This window comes from Heterodontus francisci, chromosome 38 (genome assembly GCF_036365525.1).
Source record: "Heterodontus francisci isolate sHetFra1 chromosome 38, sHetFra1.hap1, whole genome shotgun sequence".
In the NCBI taxonomy this organism is placed as follows: domain Eukaryota; kingdom Metazoa; phylum Chordata; class Chondrichthyes; order Heterodontiformes; family Heterodontidae; genus Heterodontus; species Heterodontus francisci.
Genome location: NC_090408.1, coordinates 11,352,757 through 11,375,752, shown reverse-complemented (window position 1 = coordinate 11,375,752; position 22,996 = coordinate 11,352,757). Strand labels below are relative to the sequence as shown.

General features: G+C 42.4%; 1 protein-coding gene across 2 annotated transcripts in view; it reads right to left on the bottom strand.

Annotated features, from left to right (window-relative positions):
- cfap161 (cilia and flagella associated protein 161) overlaps nucleotides 1-22,996 on the bottom strand; it is a 156,816-nt gene that overhangs the window by 3,790 nt on the left and 130,030 nt on the right. For both annotated transcript variants that reach the window (XM_068017589.1, XM_068017588.1), the window contains exons 3-5: nucleotides 19,266-19,501; nucleotides 11,106-11,187; nucleotides 10,673-10,831 (exon numbers count right to left, since the gene is read on the bottom strand). In XM_068017589.1, the coding sequence (XP_067873690.1) occupies nucleotides 10,673-10,831; nucleotides 11,106-11,187; nucleotides 19,266-19,501 (477 nt within the window). The remainder of the gene's footprint in view (nucleotides 1-10,672; nucleotides 10,832-11,105; nucleotides 11,188-19,265; nucleotides 19,502-22,996) is intronic.

The window sequence follows — 22,996 nt, the reverse complement described above, 5'->3', positions numbered from 1 at the left end:
AAATGATATAGAGGCATTGGAGAAGATTTACAAGGATGATATCCAAACTTAAAGGTTATTCCCATCAGGAAAGGTTCAACAGGCTGCAGCTGTTTTACTGAGAAAAGAGAAGGCTGAGGTGTAACTGAATCGAGGTCTTTAAGAATATGGATGTGTTTGATAAGGTAGAGGTAGAGAAGACGTTTCCACTTGTGGGGATGGCCAAAACTAGGGGCCATAAATAAAGTAACTAATAAATCCAACAGGGAATTCAGGAGAAAATCCATTATCCAAAGAGTAGTTAGAATGTGGAATGTGCTACCACAAGGTGCAGTTGACATGATTAGCATAGATGCATTCAAGGGGAAGCTGGGTAAACACATGAGGGAGAAAGAAATAGAAAGATATACAGATAGGGTTAGATAAAGTAGATGACAGAAGGCCAATGTGCAGCTTAAACACCGGCATGGATGAGTTGGGCTGTGAGACACTCTATAATAAATCTAATATATAGTACATTGTGTACTGACAACCAAGTAAGATATTTTCTTATTCGCAGGAGATTATCCATTTAACTGAAACCATGAGCATTTCCCATAATAATGAGTTTAGAAAGGCATTTCTTCATATATTCTATGAGACCTTGAAACTATGTCAATACACTGCATGTCTTAGATGGGATGGTATTTTTATTTCTTTTAAATTAAGGGATCTTAATAAATCCTTTCATGACATAGCATCTCAAGTGTTAGATTAGCACACTTGCCAGCATACTCTCTCAAAGTAATGTGGGTTCAATCCCGATCAACACATACAATCTACTCTTCTTCAATAATGCAATTCTTTTGGCACTAAATTCCAACTCTACTCTGCTATTTGCAATGGTTAATTCAAGTTACTGGATAATTCCATTTTTACCACAAAAATGATTTTGAATTATCATAAGTAGACTGTAAGCTATTCTTCATAGGGAAGATGTTAAAAGCTATTATTAAAAACGTTATAGCAAGGCACTTAGAAAAGTTCAAGGTAATCAGACAGTCAACATGGTTTTGTGAAAGGCAAATTATGTTTAACCAATTTATTGGAGTTCTTTGAAGAAGTAACATGTGCTGTGGATAAAAGGGATTTCCAGAAGGCATTTGACAAGGTGCCACATCAAAGGTTATTGCGGAAAATAAAAGCTCATGGTGTAGGGGGTAACATATCGGCATGGATAGAAGATTGGCTAGCTAACAGGAAACAGAGAGTAGGCATATTCTGGTTGACAAGATGTAACGAGTGGTTTGCCACAGGGATCAGTGCTGGGGCCTCAACTTTTTACAATTTATATAAATGGCTTGGATGAAGGGACTGAAGGTATGGTTGCTAAATTTGCTGAAGACACAAAGATAGGTAGGAAAGTAGGTTGTAAAGAGTACATAAGGAGGCTACAAAGGGATATCGATAGGTTGAATGAGTGAGCAAAGATCTGGCAAATGGAATATAGCATAGGAAAATGTGAAATTGTCCATTTTGGCAGGAAGAATAAAAAAGAAGCATATTATCTAAATGGTGAGAGACTGCACAGCTCTGAAATGCAGAGGGATCTGGGTGTCAAAGTGCATGAATCGCAAAAGGTTAGTGTTATGATCGAAATATTTTTTTTTCAGGGAAGAATGCAGTGTGCCTTTTAAGGCTGGGAAAAGAAGCCATACTGCTTTAAGGCAGCAGGCTCCAGAAGCTGAGTAAAAGAATGCATTTTTGTTGCGATTGGTTACAGCAATTCAGAGACTGCGATTCAAAGGGTGCACTCTCGTTGCCTTGGATATAGCCACTCAGACTGAGCATCAAAAGATACATTTGTTACAATTTAATTTTGAATTGGCTTATAGTGGGAAAACAGCCTGCTCAAATAGGTCACAGACAGACAGCTGTGTTTTAGTACCTGAAAGGAGTGCTCTCAGAGCATTTAAACTGATGGAAGAGAATTTAGTCTGCTTATTTTAGGGCAGCACAGTGGCGTGGTGGTTAACACCACAGCCTCACAGCTCCAAAGACCTAGCTTCAGTTCTGGGTACTGCCTGTGTGGAGTTTGCAAGTTCTCCCTATGACTGCATGGGTTTCCGCTGGGTGCTCCAGTTTCCTCCCACAGCCAAAGACTTGCAGGTTGATAGGTAAATTGGCCATTGTAAATTGCTCCTAGTGTAGGTAGGTGGTAGGAGAATGGTGGGGATGTGGTAAGGAATGTAGGATTAGTATAAATGGATGGTTGTTGGTTGGCACAGAGTGAGTGGGCAAAAACTTGGCAGATGGAGTTTAATGCAGGAAAGTGTGAGGTCATGCACTTTTTTTTTATTTGGTAGGAAGAATCAAAAGGCAGACCATTATTTAAATGGAGAGACTCCAAAAAAGTGCAGCACAGAGGGATCTGGGAGTTCTTGTGCATGAAACACAAAAAGTTAGCATGCAGGTGCAGCAAGTAATTATGAAGGCAAACTGAATTTTGGCCTTTATTGCCAGGGATTGGAGTTTAAAAATAGGGAAGTCTTGTTACAACTGTACAGGGTGTTGGTGAGGCCGCACCTGGAGTACTGCGTACAGTTTTGGCCCCCATATATAAGAAAGGATATACTGGCATTGGAGGCAGTTCAAAAGAGATTCACTAGGCTGATTCCTGGGATGAAGGGGTTGACTTATCAAGAACAGTTAAACAGGTTAGACCTTTATTCATTAGAGTTTAGAAGAATGATGGGTGATCTTATTGAAATGCCCAAGTCTCTGGGGGGGCTTGACAGGGTAGATGTTGAGAAGATGTTTCCACTAGTGGGGAAATCTTGAACTAGGGGACATAGTTACAGAATAAGGGGACATTCATTTAAAACTGAGATGCAAAGGAATTTCTTCTCTCAGAGGGTAGTGAATGTCTGGAATTCTCTATCCCAGAGAGTTGTGGAGGCTAGATCACTGACGTGGAGGTAGATAGATTTTTGAAATATTGGGGAGTTGAGGGCTATGAGGAGCTGGCACGAAAGTGGAGTTGAGGTCTGGGTCAGATCAGCCACGATCTTATTGAATGGTGGGGCAGGCTTGAGGTGCCGAATGGCCTACTGCTGCTCCTATTTCTTATGTTCTTATGTTCTAAAACTGAGACCTCTGATAATTTAAACTTAAGGAAGGGAAGTTAGATGTGACAATCTTTTATCCCTCAAAAATTCTAAAGCCAAATTGATTCATGAAGAAGTGTTTGCAAGTTGTTAATTGTTGAAATCCATCACTGGAGAAGGAAAGCAACAATTTCGACCTCTGGATTAGACTACGGACTGTTCTACTGTTGAAGGACCTTTTTTCCCCATCGGATGGCTGTGAGGTCTTCAAGCAACCTTGGACTGTTCCACATCTGGCAGGAGCGTAAATCTGAAAGGACTTTAATTTTTTCTATTTTAGATGTTGCGTATATCTTCGTAGTGTTTAAAAATTTAGTTTTTCTAATTAAACAGTTAATTTGTTGATTTAAAGACACCCGATTTGGTTAGCCTCATTCGGAGGTTAATAGATGGTGCAATTTGGCTGGGTCCTTCTTTAATTTGCAAAGTTTAAAATGATATGATAGGCGATCTGTGGAGGAACAGGATTGAATTAACAGTGCGTTTCTCCCACCATAATCAGAATCATATATTTTGATTGGGGGCTTTGGCTGGAGCGGTCGGTCATAACAGTTAGTATGCAGGTACAGCAGGTAATTAGGAAAGCTAAAAGAATGTTAGCATTTATTGCGAGGGGAATTGAATATAAAAGTAGGGAGGTGATGCTTCAGTTATACAGGGCATTGCTGAGACCACATCTGGAGTACTGTGTACAGTATTGGTCTCCTTATTTAAGGAAGGACGTAAATGCATTGGAAGCAGTTCAGGGAAGGTTTACGAGACTAATACCTGGAATGGGTGGGTTGTCTTATGAGGAAAGGTTGGACAAGCTAGGCTTGTATCCGCTGGAGTTTAGAAGAGTCAGAGGCAACTTGATTGAAACATATAAGATCTGGAGGGTTCTTGACAGGGTGGATGTGGAAAGGCTGTTTCCTCTTGGAGAAGAATCTATAACTAGGAGCTCACTGTTTACATATAAGAGGTCACTCATTTAAGACAGAGATAAGGAGAAATTTTTTCTTTCAGAGGATTGTGAGTCTTTGGAACTCTCTTCCTCAAAAGGTGGTGGAAGCAGGTCTTTGAATATTTTTAAGGCAGAGGTAGATAGATACTTGTTAAGCAAAAGGGTAAGAGGTTATCGTGGGTAGGCGGGAATGTGGAGTAAAGGCCTGCTACCTGACCCGAACCCAACGGGACCGGGTTGGGTCGCTCTTCCGGGTCCGGCTTTCAGGCTTGGGTCGGGTCGGGCCGGGTCCAGGTTGGGTCAGGTCCGGGTCAGACACACAGCAAGAAGTGTTAAAAGTAAAACACCTATCTGAGCTGGGAGTCCAGGATGTCAAAGAGGGAAACTCTGAGTCTGCGCAGTGAGCGAGTGAGCGTCTCTATGACGCCATTACACTCATGCTGCAGCTTCCTACAGATTGGGAGTCACAAGGTAGGTAAAGGGAACATTCCGGTGGTCGGGTCGGAATCAGGTCGGGTCGGGCTCGGGTCAGGTCAGGCGCGGGAAAAAAATGGAGGGACTCTGGCCAGGTCGGGCTCAGGTGCGATGTGGTTCTGACGGGTTTTCATTTTCATTGACCTGAGCAGGCCTTTAATGTGGAGTAGTCAGTTCAGCCATGAACGTATTGAATGGCAGAGCAGGCTCGAGGGGCTGACTGGCCTACTCTTGCTCCGAGTTCATATGTTTGTATGTAACACATAGTGCAATATTGAGGGAACAGTGCATTGTCAGCTGCTGTCTTTTGCTGAGACATTAAACTGAAACTTCATCTGTCTGTTCAGGATGTAAATGTTCGCACAGCATTATTTATAAAAGAGCAGGGAGGTGTTCTGGTTAATACTTAACCTATCATCATCAAAACCAGCTCAATTGGCTGTTCATTTTATTTGCTGTTTCAGGGACCTTGCTGTGTGCAAACTGGCGGCTGTGTTTGCCGACATAATAGTGACTACACTTCAAAAAGTAATGCACTAGGTTCGATGCTGAAGATACAAGTGCAATATAATTTTTTTGCCTAAAGATGTTCGGTCTGAGCATGTGCAGTCTACCTAATTTGCCAATGTGTATCAGTGCTGTTCAGTCAGCTGTACTGATGGGATTTTCATTTTTTGCCTTTTCTACTCAATAGATTTTCTTCAAATAATTCTGTAAACAAGATTTCAAAAACTTTATTGAGCTATTTTAAAAAAACGTTTGTGTTTATTTGTGTGTGAGACAGATTCAAAAATTAGAACGTACTGATCACACACATTTTAGCTTTTGTTTGGTGTTGCATAAACTTGAGAATGTGTTAAAATTGAGGAGAGGATGAACCCAGGCAGAGGTGTTCTAACTATTCCGTGTGGGAGCAAGAAGAGCAGAAGAGAGGCAGTTCCTTTGCTCACTCTAATTTGATTTTTAAATTATGGAAGTAAACAAAGCATCTGAGCTAATGGATAAGAAGGCGGGGAGGAGGGATAGGTGAGGCTGAAAAGTGGCTGAGGATGAAGGGGCCCCTGGCCTTTAGCCATTTCCATGGGGGGAAGCAAATTGAATTTGGCAAAATCAGCCAACAGCAGCAGCGCAAAATAGGTACGATGAATCAGCACCCCAACTTGCAATGTGCACAATTGTCTTTTCCATTAAATCATGCCAAGGTATAGGAACATATAGGACCATAGGAGCAACAGTAGACCATTCAGCCCATCGAGCCTGCCCCGAAATTCAATATGATGATTTCAATGCCTTTTTCCCACACAATCTTCATATCCCTTTATGTCATTTGTATTTAGAAATCTGTCAATCTCTGCTTTAAACATACACAATGACAGAGCTTCCACAGCTCTCTGGGGTAGAGAATTCCAAAGATTCACAACCCTTTGACTAAAGACATTTCTCCTCATCTCAGTCCTCAGCTGCTTCTCCATTATTCTGAAGTTGTTCCCTGATTCTAGACACCCCAACCAGGAGAAACATCTCAGCTGCATCTACCCTGTCCATCCCTTTAAGTATTTTGTAGATTTCAATGAGATCACCTCTCATTCTTCGAAACTCTAGAGAGTACAAGCCCAGTTTCCCCAATCTCTCTTCATAGGATAGTCCCACCATCCCGTATGATCTAATTGCCATAACAGAAATGTGGCTACAGGGTGTCCAAGTCTGTAAACTGAATATTCAAAGATATTCGACATTTAGGAAGGACAGGCAAAAAGGAAAAGGAGGTGGTGTTGCTCTGATAATAAAGGTTGGGATTAGTACATTAGTAAGCGAGGATCTCAGATCGGAAGGACAAAATGTGGAATCTGTTTGGGTGGAGCCAAGAAACAGCAAGGGGCAGCAATTGGTAGGAGTTGTTTATAGGCCACCAAACAGTAATAGTAGTGTGGGGCATGGTATTAATCAGGAGATTAGAGAAGCATGTGGCATGGGTAATACAGTAATCATGGGTGACTTCAATCTGTATATAGTCTGGGTAAACCTAATGAGCACTAATGCTGTGGAGGACGAGTTTCTGGAGTGTGTTAGGGATGGTTTTCTAGAGTAGTATGTTGAGGAACCGACGAGAGAACAGGCTATTTTAGATCTAGTTTTATGTAATGAGAAAAGGCTAATTAATAATCTTGTTGTAAAAGAATCTTTAGGGATGAGTGACCATAATATGCTAGAATTTTACATTATGTTTGAAAGTGAGGTAGTTCAACCTGAAGCCAGGGTGTTAAATTTGAACAAAGGAAATTATGAAGGTATGAGGGGCAAACTGGCTGAGGTGAATTGGGAAAATACATTAAAAGGTATGGCAGTACATAGGCAATGGATAGTCTTTAAGGAAATATTACATAGTTTACAGCAACTATACATTCCTTCATGGCACAAAAACCCCAAAAGTAAAGGCAGTCAACCATGGATAACAAAGTAAGTTAAAGATTGAATAAGATTAAAAGAAAAGGCCTGTAAAGTTGCCAGAAATAGTAGTAAACCTGAGGATTGGGAGGATTTTATAACACAGCAAAGGAGGATAAAGAAACTGATAAAGAAAGGGAGCATAGAATATGAATGTAAGCTAGCAAAAAATATAAAAACGGACTGTAAAACCTTCTACAGGTATGTAAAAAGAAAACATTTGGCTAAGACAAGTGTGGGTCCATTACAGGCAGAGTCAGGGGAATTTATAATGGGGAATAGAGAAATGGCAGAGAAGCTAAATGATTACTTTGTGTCTGTCTTTGCTGAGGAAGATACAAGAAATCTCCCAGAATTAGAGATCCAAGGGATTAGGGGAATGAGGAATTGAAGGAAATTAGTATTAGTAAGAAGATTGTATTGGAAAAATTAATTGGGCTGAAGGTTGATAAGTCCCGAGGACCTTATATTCTACATTCCAGAGTGTTGAAAGAGGTAGCTATGGAGATAGTGGACGCATTGGTGATCATCTTCCAAAATTCTATGCATTCTGGAGCAGTTCCTGCAGATTGGAAGGTCGCAAATGTCACCCCACTATTTAAGAAGGGAGGGAGAGAGAAAACAGGGAATTACAGACCTTTTAGCCTTACATTAGTCGTTGGGAAAATGCTAGAATCTATTCTAAAGGATGTGATAAATGGACACTTGGATAATAATGATCTGATTGAGTATAGCTGACATAGATTTATGAATGGGAAATCATGTTTGATGAATCTGTTGGAGTTTTTTGAGGATGTTACTAACAGAATTGCTAAAGGGGAGTCAGTGGACGTGGTATACTTAGATTTTCAAAAGGCCTTTGATAAAGTCCCCCACAGGAGGTTGGTTAGCAAAATTAAAGCACATGGAATAGGAGGTAATATACGGGCAATGATTAAGGATTGGCTAACAGGCAGAAAGCAGAGAGTAGGAGTAAACGGGTCATTCTTGCGTTGGCAGGCTGTGACTTGCGGAGTGCCGCAGGGATCAGTGCTTGGGCCTCAGATGTTCACAATATATATCAATGATTTGGATGTAGGGATCAAATGTAGTATTTCCAAGTTCGCAGATGACACAAAGCTAGATGGGAATGTGTGTGGTGAGGAAGATGCAAAGTGGCTTCAAGGGGATTTGGACAGACGTAGTGAGTGGGCAAGAACATGGCAAATGGAATATAATGTGGAAATATGAGAGATTATCCACTTTTGTAGGAGATGTGCAGAGTATTTCTTAAATGGGAAGAGATTAGAAAGTGTAGATGTACAAAGGGACCCAGGTGTCCTTGTCAATAAGTCACTGAAAGCTAACATGCAGGTACAGCAAGCAATTAAGAAGGCTAATGGTATGTTAGCCTTTATTGCATGAGGATTTGAGTACAGGAGTAGTGAAGTCTTGTTTCAATTGTACAGAACCTTGGTTAGACTGCACCTAGAGTACTGTGTGCAGTTTTGGTCCCCTTACCTTAGGAAGGATATTATTGCCATAGAGGGAATGCAATGAAGGTTCAGCAGACTTGTTCCCAGGATGGTGGGACTGTCCTATGAAGAGAGATTGGGGAAACTGGGCCTGTATTCTCTAGAGTTTCGAAGAATGAGATGTGATCTCATTGAAACCTACAAAATATTTAAAGGGATAGACAGGGTAAATGCAGGTATGATGTTTACCCTGGTTGGGGAGTCTAGAACCAGGGGACACAATTTCAAAATAAGGGGGAAGCCACTTAGGACAAAGATGAGGAGACATTTCTTTACTCAGAGGATTGTGAGTCTTGGAATTCTCTACCCCAGAAGGCTGTGGAAGCTCAGTTATTGAGTATGTTTAAAGCAGAGATTGATAGATTTCTAAATACAAATGATCAAAGTCGATATGAGGATAGTGTGGGAAAAAGGCATTGAAGTGGATGATCTGCCATGATATTGAGCAGGCTCGATAGGCTGAATGGCCTACTGTTGCTCCTAGGTTCCTATGTTCATATGAGAGGGCTCATCTACAAGCAAAGATAGAATGGGCCTATATTCGCTGGAGTTTAGAAGAATGAGAAAGATCGCATTGAAGTGTATAAAATTCTTAAGAGGGCTTGACAGGCTAGATGCGGAGAAGCCGTTGCCCCTGGGTGGAGAGCCTAGAACTAGGGATCAAAGTCTCAGGATAAGGGTTTGATTATTTAGGACTGAGCAAATGAGGAATTTCTTCATTCAGAAGATTGTGACTCTTTAGAATTCTCTACCTCAGAGTGGTCTGGATACTCAGTCATTTCATATATCCAAGACTGAGAAGAATAGATTTTTGGATACTAAGGAAGTCAAATGATATGGGAACAGGGTGGGAAAGTGGAGTTATGTAGAAGCTTAGTCATGATCTTATTGAATGTTGAAGCAGGCTCAAGGAGCTATACAGCCTACTCCTGCTCCTTGTTCTTATGTTCTTATTAGCTTTGGATCACTCTTAGAATCAGCATAGATCCCTTCTATGGTTCTAAGTGCCTGACATTATATCCCTATAATGTTCATTTCAAAAGCATTTGGGAGATCTAGAAATTTTTTTTATTCATTCATGGGATGTGGACATCGCTGGCTAGGCCAGCATTTATTGACCATCTCTAATTGCCCTTCAAAAGGTGGTGGTGAGCTGCCTTCTTGAACCGCTGCAGTCCTTGGGGTGTAGGTACACCAAGAGTGCTGTTAGGAAGGGAGTTCCAGGATTTTGACTCAGCAACAGCGGAAGGAACGGCGATATAGTTCCAAATCAGGATGGTGTGTGGCTTGGAGGGGAACTTGCAGGTGGTGTTGCTGCCCTTGTCCTTCTAGGTGGTAGAGGTTGTGGGTTTGGAAGGTGTTGTTGAAGGAGCTTTGGTGAGTTGCTGCAGTGCGTCTTGTATATGGTACACACTGCTGCTACTTTGCGATGGTGGTGAAGGGAGTGAATGTTGAAGGTGGGGCTGCTTTGTCCTGGATGGTGTCGAGCTTCCTTAGTGTTGTTGGAGCCACATCCAGGCAAGTGGAAATATTCCATCACACTCCTGACTTGTGCCTTGTAGATGGTAGACAGGCATTAGGGAGTCAGGAAATGAGTTACTCACTGCAGAATTTCCAGCCTCTGACCTGCTGTCGTGGCCACAGTATTTATGTGGCTTGCCCAGTTCAGTTTTTGGTTAATGGTAACCCCCAGGATGTTGATAGTGGGGGATTCAGTGATGGTAATGCTATAAAACATCAAGGGGAGTTGGTTAGATTCTCTCTTGTTTCAGATGGTCATTGCCTGGCACTTGTGTGGTTCGAATGTTACTTGCCACTTATCAGCCCAAGCCTGGATGTTGTCCAGATCTTGCTGCATCTGGACACGGGCTGCTTCAGTATTTGATGAGTCGCAATTGGTGCTGAACATTGTGCAATCATCAACGAACATCCCCACTTCTGACCTTACGATGGAGGGAAGGACATTGATGAAGCAACTGAAGATGGTTGGGCTTATTATGATTGATCACCTATTATCAGAGCATCTTATAGAATAATCTACTTAGGAATCCTAAAATACAAATTGCAAATCATAGAAAATGATTACTCTTAATAATATTGGAGCGAATTATAAAGATTAATTTAAAGAACAATCCTCAGTAAAACACAGCACAATTTTAAAAGGTCCATACTTGCACTGGGTATCCATCATATTCAAGGCGCATCTGTGGTTCCAAGTATAGAACCTGCCAACAACTTAGGAATGAGAGCTGGTCAGTCAAATTCACTAGCTGCATCCGAGATCTTTTGGCAAACTTCAGAAACAATTTGATATCACTCGTCAGGTACAGCTGTTAAAGGAAACCATATATGGGTTAGTGCAATGATCATGAGGATAAGTAATGAAGCAAACATCCACAACTGGATTAAAAACAAGAAATGCTGGAAATACTCAGCAGGTCTGGCAGCATCTGTGGAGAGAGAAGCAGAGTTAACGTTTCAGGTCAGTGACTCTTCTTCAGAAGGATTCTCTGTTTATTCTTACAGGCAACAATCAGTTTGTTGTAAGAATGATATATTTTGGAAACAGATCAGAAATCTACTGTAAATCATGAGTTAATGTACCTGCCCAGTAACTCCTTCCAATGTTCTGAGGGCAAAGCTCTGTCCATATCGGAGAGGATCACCAACACAACTGCCATCAACACTAACAAAAAGAATGATTCGTGTGAGTGAATGAAATGTAAGCATTGTGCAAAATATTTCATAAAGCCAATAAAAGTATGATGTTACGATGAATTCCGACACACTCTTAGCTGGCATTACACATTCTGTAAACTTGGGGTCATCGAAATCTCTGCTACATCTCTGGAGCTACGCAGATTTTAATTGCTCCTCCAATAGTGACCATGCCTTCGGTTGCCAAGGCCCTAAGCTCTGGAATTCCCTCCCAACCTCTCCACCTCTGTTACTCTTTTTTCTCCTTTAAGATGTTCCTTAAAACCTACCTCTTTGACCAAGTTTTTGCTCACCTGCCCCAATACCTCCTTATGTGGTTCAGTGTCAAATTTGGTCTGGTAACATAGTTGTGAAGTGCCTTGGGATGTGTTACTATGTTGAAGGCTCTATGTAAATGCAAGTTGTTGTCGATGTTTATCAGTTAGCTCAGGATTTTACTTAAAACTATTATAAACTAAGCAATATTATTCTACAATCTAGAATGTTTCTGCTGTTATACACACCACAAATATGTTTTCATTTTAAAAAGTGACAATGCAACTCACAGTGGACTGATCAATACTGACTCACTTATCCAGTTTGCCCAATGACTGTTGAAGCCAAGAAAAGTACATGCCCTGTAAGTAAACCTGGATAGCACGTTTATAGATGTGGTCACCTCACAGCTTAAGAGTATGTAGGCAGAGAGGGAATGGATGACCACCAGGCAGTCAAAAAGAATCAGGCAGGTAGTGCAGGAGACCCCTGAGTGCATCTTACTCTCCAACAGGTATTCAGTTCTGAATACTGAGGAAAGTGATGCTTCACCTGGGGAGTGCAGCCAGAGCCAAGTCCATGGCACCAAGGGTGGCTCAGCTGCACAAGGGCGTACAGGAAAGACTGGAAGAGCCATAGTGATAGGTGATTCAATAGTCAGGGGAACAGGCAGGTGTTTCTGTGGCCGCAGACGTGAATCCTGGATGGTGTGTTGCAACCCTGGTGCCAGGGTCAAGGATGTCACTGAGCGGCTGCAGAGCATCCTGAAGGGGAAGGTGAACAACCAACAGTCGTGCTCCACATGGGAACCAACGACGACATAGGTAGAAAGAGGGATGTGGTCCTGCAGTCAGAATTTAGGGAGCTAGATAAGAAATTAGCAAGCAGGACCTCAAAAGTAGTCATCTCCGGATTACTCCCAGTGCCACATGCAAATGAGTATAAAAATAGAAGGATAAGACAGATGAATGCATGGCTGGAAAGATGGTGCAGGAGGGAGGGCTTGAGAATCCAGGAACATTGGGACCAGTTCTGGGGGAGATGGGACCTGTACAGGCCAGATGGGTTGCACCTGAACAGATCCTGGACTGAGTTCCCTGCGGAAAGTTTTGCTAGTGCTGCTGGGGAGGGTTTAGACTAGTTTGGCAGAGGGATGGGGACCTGAAGGCAGGCTCAGCTGGGACAAAATCAGAAATGAAAATGGAAGGCAGAAAATTAATGGATGAGTCTTGAAGACAGAGGAAACAAAGAACTTGGTAGTGCTCAAGGATATCTATTTCAATGCAAGGAGTATAGCAAATAAAGCAGATGAGCTGAGAGCACAGATAGACACTTGGGAGTATGATATCATAGCTATTACAGAAACATGGCTTAACGAGGAACAGGAATGGCAGCTCAATGTTCCTGATTACAGGGTTTTCAGGCGCGATAGGGAGAGGGATAAGAAAGGAGGGGGAGTGACAATTTTGGGCAAGAAAACTATTACAGCTATGAGGAGGGATGATATGTTGGAAGGTTCATCAAATGACGCCATATGGATTGAGCAAAAAAGGGATAATCACACTGCTGGGAGTGTACTATAGACCCCCAAACAGTCAGAGGGAGATAGAAGAGCAGATATGTAGGCAAATCTCTGAGAAGTGCATGAACAATAGGGCAGCGGATTTTAACTACCCCAATAATAACTGGGATAGTTTTAGTGTGAAAGGAATTGAGGGAGCAGAATTCTTGAGGTGCATTCAGGAGAACTTTTTTGCCCAATAAGTAGCAAGTCCAACAAGAGAGGGCGCAGTTTTAGACTTAGTTTTCGGAAACAAAGATGGGCAGGTGGAAGGAGTGGCAGTGGGAGAGCATTTTGGTGGTAGTGATCATAATTCAGTCAGTTTTAACATAATTATGGAAAAGGACAGAGATAGAACAGAAGTTAGAGTTCTCAATTGGGGCAAGGCCCATTTTACTAAACTGAGGAGTGATTTAGCAAAAGTGGACTGGAAACAGCTACTTGAAGGTAAATCAGTGTCAGAACAGTGGGAGGCATTCAAAGGGGAGATTCAAGGTGTTCATGGTAAACATGTTCCCACAAAGAAAAAGGGTGAGACGGCCAAATCTACAGCGCCATGGATGTCAAGGAGCCTACAGAGTAAGATAAGGCAGAAAAGGAAAGCTTATGTCCGACACCGAGAACTCAATACTACAGAAAGCCAAGAGGAGTATAGAAAATGGAGGGGTGAAATCAAAAGGGAAATTAGGAAAGCAAAGAGAGGGCATGAAAGAATATTGGCAAGCAAAATCAAGGTGAACCCAAAGATGTTTTATCAATACATCAGGAGTAAGAGGATAGCTAAAGAGAGAATAGGGCCCATAAGAGACCAAAAAGGTAACCTATGTGTAGGGCGGAAGATGTTGGAATGGTTCTTAGTGAATACTTTGCGGCACAGTGGCGCAGTGGTTAGCACCGCAGCCTCACAGCTCCAGCGACCTGGGTTCAATTCTGGGTACTGCCTGTGTGGAGTTTGCAAGTTCTCCCTGTGTCTGCGTGGGTTTTCTCCGGGTGCTCCGGTTTCCTCCCACAGCCAAAGGACTTGCAGGTTGGTAGGTAAATTGGCCATTATAAATTGCCCCTAGTATAGGTAGGTGGTAGGGAAATATAGGGACAGGTGGGGATGTGGTAGGAATATGGGATCAGTGTAGGATTAGTATAAATGGGTGGTTGATGATCGGCACAGACTCGGTGGGCTGAAGGGCCTGTTTCAGTGCTGTATCTCTAAACTAAACTAAACTAAACTTGGCGTCTGTCATCACAAAAGAGGGGACAATGCAGATATTATAGTTCAGGAGGAGGAGTGTGAAGTATTGGATGTGATAAGTATAGGGAGAGAGAAAGTATTAATGGAATTAGCATCCTTGAAAGTTGATAAATCACCAAGGCCAGATGAAATGTACCCTAGGCTGTTAAAAGAAACAAGAGAGGAAATAGCAGAATGTCTGACCATCATTTTCCAGTCCTCACTGCATACAGGTGTGGTGCCGGAGGATTGGAGAACTGCCAACGTTGTACCTCTGTTTAAAAAGGGAGCGAAGGATAGACACAATAATTACAGCCAGTCAGTCTAACCTCAGTAGTGGACACATTATTGGAATCTATTCTGAGAGACAGGATAAACTGTCACCTAGAAAGGCACAGGTTAATCAAGGATAGTTAGCATGGATTTGTTAAGAGAGGATCTTTGTTTGACCAACTTGATCAAATTTTTTGAAGTAACAAGGAGGCTAGATGAGGGTAGTGCAGTTGATGTGGTCTACAAGGATTTTAGCAAGGCTTTTGACAAGGTCCCACATGGCAGATTGTTTTTTTAAAAAATCCCATGGGATCCAGGGAAATGCAGCAAGGTGGATACAAAATTGGCTCAGCGGCAGGAAACAAAGGGTAATTGCTGACGGGTCACTGACCCGAAACGTTAACTCTGCTTCTCTTTCCACAGATGCTGCCAGACCTGCTGAGTGATTCCAGCATTTCTTGTTTTTGTTGTTGGTAATTGTTGACAGGTATTTTAGCGACTGGAGGGCTATTTCCAGTGCCGTTCTGCAGGGCTCAGTACTGGGTCCCCTGCTTTTTGTGGTTTATATTAACGATTTGGACGTAAATGTAGGGGACATGATCAAGAGGTTTGCAGACGACACAAAGATTGGCCGTGTGGTAGATAATGAGGAGGATAGCTGCAGGAAGATATTGATGGTCTGGTCAGATGGGCAGAAAAGTGGAAATTGGAATTCAAACTGGAGGAGTATAAGGTAATGCATCTGGGGGAGTCAAACAAGGCAAAGGAATACATGATTAATGGGAAAATACTGAGAAGTGTAGAGGAAGTGAGGGACCTTCCAGTGAATGTCCACAGATCCCTGAAGGTAGCAGGACAGGTCGATAAGGTGGTTAAGAAGGCATATGGAATCTATTACAAACAAAAACAAGAAATGCTGGATTCACTCAGCAGGTCTGGCAGCATCTGTGGAAAGAGAAGCAGAGTTAACGTTTCGGGTCAGTGACCCTTCTTCGGAACTGACAAATATTAGAAAAGTCACAGATTATAAACAAGTGAGGTGGGGGTTGGGCAAGAGATAACAAAGGAGAAGGTGCAGATTGGACCAGGCCACATAGCTGACCAAAAGGTCACGGAGCAAAGGCAAACAATATGTTAATGGTGTGTTGAAAGACAAAGCATTAGTACAGATTAGGTGTGAATATACTGAATATTGAACAGCAGCAAGTGCAAACCTGAAGAAAAACAACCTGAAAAAAACAGTGGGTGAGACTAAGATGAAATGAAATAAATGCAAAAAAATATTGTAAAAAATGTAAAAAGGAATGTAAAAAAGGAAGAAAAAATAACTAAAAATGACTAAAAATGAAAGTAAAGTGGGGGGCTGTCATGCTCTGAAATTATTGAACTCAATATTCAGTCCGGCAGACTGTAGTGTGCCTAATCGGTAGATGAGATGCTGTTCCTCGAGCTTGCGTTGATGTTCACTGGAACACTGCAGCAATCCCAGGACAGAGATGTGAGCATGAGAGCAGGGGGGAGTGTTGAAATGGCAAGCAACCGGAAGCTCAGGGTCCTGCTTGCGGACTGAGCGGAGATGTTCCGCAAAGCGGTCACCCAGTCCGCGCTTGGTCTCCCCAATGTAGAGGAGACCACACTGTGAGCAGCGAATACAGTATACTACATTGAAAATATGGAATCTATTCCTTTATTAGTCGAGGTATAGAATACAAGAGCAGGGAGGTTATGTTGGAAATGTATAACTCATTGGTAAGGCCACAACTTGAGTACTGTGTGCCGTTCTGGTCACCTCATTACAGAAAGGATGTAATTGCACGACAGAGGGTACAGAGGAGATTTATAAGGATGTTACCAAGACTGGAAAAATGCAGCTATGAGGAAAGACTGGATAGGCTGGGGTTGTTCTCCTTGGAACAGAGAAGGCTGAGGGGAGATTTGATTGAAATGTACAAAAGTTTGAGGCACCTGGATAGAGTGGAGGTCAAGGATCTATTCACCTTAGCAGAGAGATCAGTGATGACTGGGCATAGATTTAAAGTGATTGGTAGAAAAAGTAGAGGGGAGATGAGGAAAAATGTTTTCACCCAGAGGGTGGTGGGGGTCTGGAACTCACTGCCTGAAAGGGTAGTTGAGGCAGAAACCTTCAACTCATTCAAAAGGAGTCTGGATATGCACCTCAAGTGCCGTAATCTGCAGGGCTACGGACCAAATGCTGGAAGGTGGGATTAGAATAGGTGGATCGTTTTTCGGCCGGCACAGACACAACGGGCCAAGCGGCCTCTTTCTGTGCCTTAAACGTTCTATTATTCTATAAGTCAGTACAATGTGAGCATCTTTAATGATACATACCATCAGCAAAAGAAATTATACCAAAGAGGAAGCAACTAATATATTCACAAAATACCTGCACTCATAGATCCCATTATGTCATTCTCGACTTGTTTATCTAGCAGTATTCTGTGGAATTGTCATTGATGGGGATAAATAAGTGTTACACAAAATCTCTACACCTAACAACTTGAATCTTTTTTTATATATCCATTGATGCACCCTCCATGGCTAAGGAAGTTAAGGCTGGTATCAAATTGAAAGAAAATGTGCACAATGCTGCAAAGATTAGTGGTAAGCCAGAAGATTGGGAAATTTTTAGAAACCTGCAAAGGATGACTTAAAAAAGAGAAATTAGAGTATGAAAGTAAACTAGCAAGAAAAAAAAAGAGTAAAAGCTTCTACAAATAGATAAAAAAGAAGAGAGTAGCTAAAGTAAGTGTTCGACCTTTTGAGGATGAGACTGGGGAATAAATAATGGGAAACAAGGAAATGGCAAAGACTTTGAACAAGTATCTTGTATCTATCCTTACAGTAGACATAAAAAGCATCCTAGGAATAGCAGAAAATCAAGAGGCAAAGGGAGGGAGAAAAAGTACTTGGAAAACTAATGGGAATAAAGGCGGACGAGTCCCCTGGACCTGATGGCCTGTATCCTAGGGTCTTAAAAGATGTGGCGACAGAGATAGTGGACGCATTAGTTGTAATTTTCAAATTCCCTAGATTCTGGAAAGGTCCCTGCGGATTGGAAAACCGCAAATGTAACACCATTAATCAAGGAAAGGGGGCAGGGCACAGAAAGTGGGAACTATAGGCCATTTGTCTGAACATCTGTCATTTGGAAAATGCTAGAATCCATTAAGAAAGGAAGTAGTAGCAGGACATTTAAAATATCATAATGCAACATGGTTTTATGAAAGGGAAATCATGTTTGACAGATTTATTAGAGTTCTTTGAGGATGTCACAAGTAGGGTGGATAAAGGGGAACCAGTAGATGCAGTGTATTTGGATTTCCAAAAGGTATTCGATAAGGTGTCACATAAAAGGTAACTACACAAGATAAGAGCTCATGGTGTTAGGAAATAGAGGCTTGGCTAACTAACAAGAAACAGAGTCGGGATAAATGGAGCATTTTCAGGTTGGTAAATTGTAACTAGTGGAATGCCACAGGGATCAGTGCCTGGACCTCAACTATTTACAATCTATATTAATGACTGGGAAGTAACCAAATTTGCAGACGATACAGATAGGTGGAAAAGCAAGTTGCGAGGAGGACACAGAATGAGTATAATGTGGAAAAATGGAAGGTTGTCCACTTTGGCAGGAAGAATAAAAAAGCAGAATATTAATTACATGGAGAGAGACTGCAGAATGCTGCAGTACAGAGGGATCTAGGTGCCCTTGTACATAAATCACAAAAAGTTAGTATGCAGGTACAGCAAGTAATTAAGAAGGCAAATGGAATGTTGGCATTTGTTGCAAGGGGGATGGAGTATACAAGTAGGGAAACCTTGCTACAATTGTACAGGGCATTGGTGAGATAACACCTAGAGGGCTGTGTACAGTTTGGTCTCCTTACTCAAGGAGAGATATACTTGCATTGGAAGCAGTTCAGAGAAGGTTCACTAGGCTGATTCCTGGGATGAAGGGGCTGTCTTATGAGGATAGGTTCAGCAGGTTGGGCCGATATTAATTGGAGTTTAGAAGAATGAGAGGTGATCTTACTGAAACATATAAGATTCTGAGGGGGCTTGACAGGGCAGATGTTGAAAGGATGTTTCCCCTCCTGGGGGAACCTAGAACAAAATAAGACAGAGATGAGAAGGAATTTCTTCTCTCAGAGGGTGGTTTATCTTTCAAATTCTCTTCCCCAGAGGGCATTGGAGGCTGGGTCATCAAATATATTCAAGGCTAAGTTAGACAGATTTTTGATCGACAAGGGAGTCAAGGGTTATGGGGAGGCAGGCAGGAAAATGGAATTAAGGCCACAGTCAGATCAGCCATGATTGAATGGCGGAGCAGGCCCGAGGGGCCAAATGATCTACTGCTGTTCCTATTTCTTATGTTGGGCATCACTGGTAAAGCTAGCATTTATTGCACGGCCCTAACTGTCCTTGAGAAGGAAGTTGTGAGCCACCTTCTTGAACCATCTGGCTTCTAAAATTTTTAAAAATTGTCTGGATCAAACCAACAAAGAATTAAATCTAATGCATCGGATTTGGACAGAACTGGCTTACAGTCTATTCATTATATCCATATATATTTCTTAAATTTAAAGAAGAAAAGTGTAAAAAGATTAATAATATGTTAATAAAATAGCAGATTTTCTTAATAGCAAACAATTGTATGACATTCATTCAGAAGAAATTCTCTTAAAGCAAATTAATAACCAGGTCTCCTTACCTCGTAATAACAAAAGTATTTCTAACAGTGGGGTCTAAGTCCTGGCTGCCACACACTTCACACGGTGCATCAACTTTTGTACTTGCCATGAATCTGCTTTGATCGACATTCATAGTCAATGCCAAGGGGTGACGAGGATGGCTGTCAGCTGAATATTTGTTCACAGTACCAGGATTAATAAGTAACACTGAGTCACCAAAATGAACATATCCATCGCAGCTTTTGACAAGCTCGGTCTAAATAAGTTAGAAGAAAACTACTTGTTAATGCAAGCAATAATGTCTAATGTGAAGCAAATCTAAAATAATTGCTGCCTGGAACTTATTACAAAGATTTAATGTCACATGAAGTTAGGAATTGTAGAAGTTCAACCTGGGCTGTTCATGGGGTTATTTTATTCACTTCTGAATCCTTTGATTCCCTGGTTGCAGTGGGAATGGTAGAAAGTGATGGACCAGTAAGTACCCTTGTGCTATTGGTGCATGATAATGTCGGCCATGAAGGATTAATGATTGTGATCATTGCAAGTTTATTTACTTTATTTATCATTTAACAGTCAATTACCAGGTAATGCTACTACAGCACAAATAATTTGCATTGCATTTAAAAGGTGCTTATAAAAGCAGAAAAACATCCAACACACTTCACAGAGACATAATAAATAATTAATCAGTCTTCCATGACAATGCTCCCCAATAGTCTGCAGTATGGAACCTGCAGTTGGCAGGAAAAAAGACAGAAGCGCAAGGGGAGAGCCAACTGCGAAACAGCCCTGACAACCAATTTTATCTGCAGCACCTGTGGAAGAGTCTGTCACTCTAGTATTGGCCTTTATAGCCACTCCAGGCGTTGCTCCACAAACCACTGACCACCTCCAGGCGCTTACCCATTGTCTCCCGAGACAAGGGGCCAAAGAAGAAGGAACATGGTTACAATGCTTAAAGTTAATCCTTTGAGATCATGCTCAGGTAGTCTCTGTGGGCTAATAGGCCCTGAGTCAATTGTAGAATACCCAGTCTCTGATCTGCTTGAATAGCCATGGCATTTGTACGGCTGGTCCAGTTCAGTTTCTGGTTAATGGTGACCCCCCTAGGTTGTTGATGGAGTGGGGCCCAGTGATGAAAAAGCCATTGAACGTTAAAGGGAGGTGACTGTACCCTCTATTGTTGCAGACGGTCACTGCCCAAATACTGTGTGCCATATGTGCTACTTACGTCACTTATCAGCCCAAGACTGGATTCTGTCCAGGTCTTTACTGTGTGCTGAAGAATGGTGAATGGTGAACACTGTACAATCATCAGTCCCCACTTTGGACCTTATATAATAGAGTGAAGGTCATTGGGGAAAATTGTTGGACTCGGGCGCTGCCCTGAGAAACTTCTGCAGCAATGTTCTGGGGCTGAGAAAATTGGCCTCCAACAACCTCAACCATACTCCTTTATGCCTCCAATCGTTGGAGAGCTTTCCCTCAATCCTCACAATTTTCCTAGGGCTCCTTGATGCCATACTTGGTTGAATGCTGTCTTGATGTCAAGGGCAGTCACTCTGACCACACCTTTGGTCTCTACTAACCTAGCTAATGTCAGCCATGATGATACAGCCACTACAATTAGTCTCAGATAGGAAGGGGTAAAATAGCCATGTTTACCATTCCTGATTTGCCATCTAATAATGTATGTGGATACTTGTAGACATTGGGCAGGACCAAGATCAAGCTTGGTTCTAATGCTTGATGGGTATGCTGACCTTCATTGTCATTTGGACAGGGTACCTAATAGTCAATGCTCACAGAACCAGATCAAAACATGCCACAAAGGGCAAGGAGATTCAATTCTATCAGCATACCCTCTTTGATTTGGCTCCTGGTTTAATTCTTCGTGTTCTCTAAGCTCCCGAATGCACCAGTGTCATTTTGCAGATAGGGTTCCCCAAAGCATGGTGTTAGCATGGTGTAAACATGTTCACTCATCTGTGCCATGTTCTCCATCTGCAGGCCAGCAGAGATTGCACAGGCACTCATGATTTTCCACAGTGCTTCACAGCCAATTGATTCTTTTGGAAATGTAGTCACTGTTGTTACATAGGCAGATTTGGCAGCCAACATACACACAGAAATGTTCCATAAACAGCAATGACTTAAATGACCAGTTAATCTGTTTTTGACAGTGTTAGTTGAGGAATAAAGTTATTCAGGACACTGGAAGACCTCCCATGCTCTCATTCAGAATCTTTTATATCCATTTGATTAGACAGACAGGGCTTCAGTTCAATATCTCATCTGAAAGGTCATGGGAACTAAATCGGGATTTACCCTGCAATTGCCCTGTGCTTGTTCAAAATGATGCAAGCAGTACACAAACAGAAGGTGAGCATGCCCAATGGTCTCAGATGCTATCCTCGAGGACCTGGTGCCGGAGTGGACAGAAAGAGAGAGGTTCTCTTCCCTCAAGGGGGGCAGAAGGCACTCTAGACAAGTGCTGAGATGGTAGTGGGACCAGATAGCTGTAGTGGTGAGTGCCAGCAGTCTAGCCCTGAGGACCTGGATGCAGTGTCAAGAGAAGTTTAATGACCTCACATGAGTGGTCAAGATCAGCCATATCCTAACAACTGCACAACATTGCTCCATTCACCACACCCATAACACTCACCTATCAACATTTTATGGCAACCATGACTGATACCTCACATTCATATGCTTCACCTCACCCTCACACTCCTTGGTGCCTGTGATTTAAAATTGCAGTTGGTAGGAACGGGACAGGAGGCTAGCGGGTAAGTCGCCTGTTCCATTTTAACTGTCTCCCTGTCCAGTTTCCGCAGTGTGGAGTTAAAATCCACTTCCCATGCCTACCACCACCACTACACCAGCAGTGGAAGACACAACTGATGCATCCTCTTCCTAACCCAAGGATGGAAAGTCCAATTTTAGCATCCTGAGACAAGTCGTCTTGGCATAGAGCATTGATTGAACCTGGGGCCTATCTGGTCTGTTAGCTTAGTTGCTCACACTTCTTTACACAGTTGAGCTATCAAAACAAAGAACAAAGAACAGTACAGCACTGGAACAGGCCATTCGGCCCTCCAAGCCTGCGCCGATCTTGATGCCTGTCTAAACTAAAACCTTCTGCACTTCCGGGGTCCGTATCCCTCTATTTCCATCCTATTCATGTATTTGTCAAGATGGCTCTTAAATATCGCTATCGTACCTGCTTCCACCATCTCCCCTGGCAGCACGTTCCAGGCACTCACCACCCTCTGTGTAAAAAAACTTGCCTTGCACATCCCCTCTAAACTTTGCCCCTCGCACCTTAAACCTATGTCCCCTAGTAACTGACTCTTCCACCCTGGGAAAAAGCTTCTGACTATCCACTCTGTCCATGCCGCTCATAACTTTGTAAACCTCTATCATGTCGCCCCTCCACCTCCGTCGTTCCAGTGAAAACAATCCGAGTTTTTCCAACCTCTCCTCATAGCTAATGCCCTCCAGACCAGGCAACATCCTGGTAAACCTCTTCTGTACCCTCTCCAAATCCTCAACATCCTTCTGGTATGGCGACCAGAATTGCACGCAATATTCCAAGTGTGGCCTAACTAAGGTTCTGTACAGCTGCAACATGACTTGCCAATTTTTATACTCTATGCCCCGACCGATGAAGGCAAGCATGCCGTATGCCTTCTTGACTACCTCATCCATCTGTGTTGCCACTTTCAGTGACCTGTGGACCTGTACA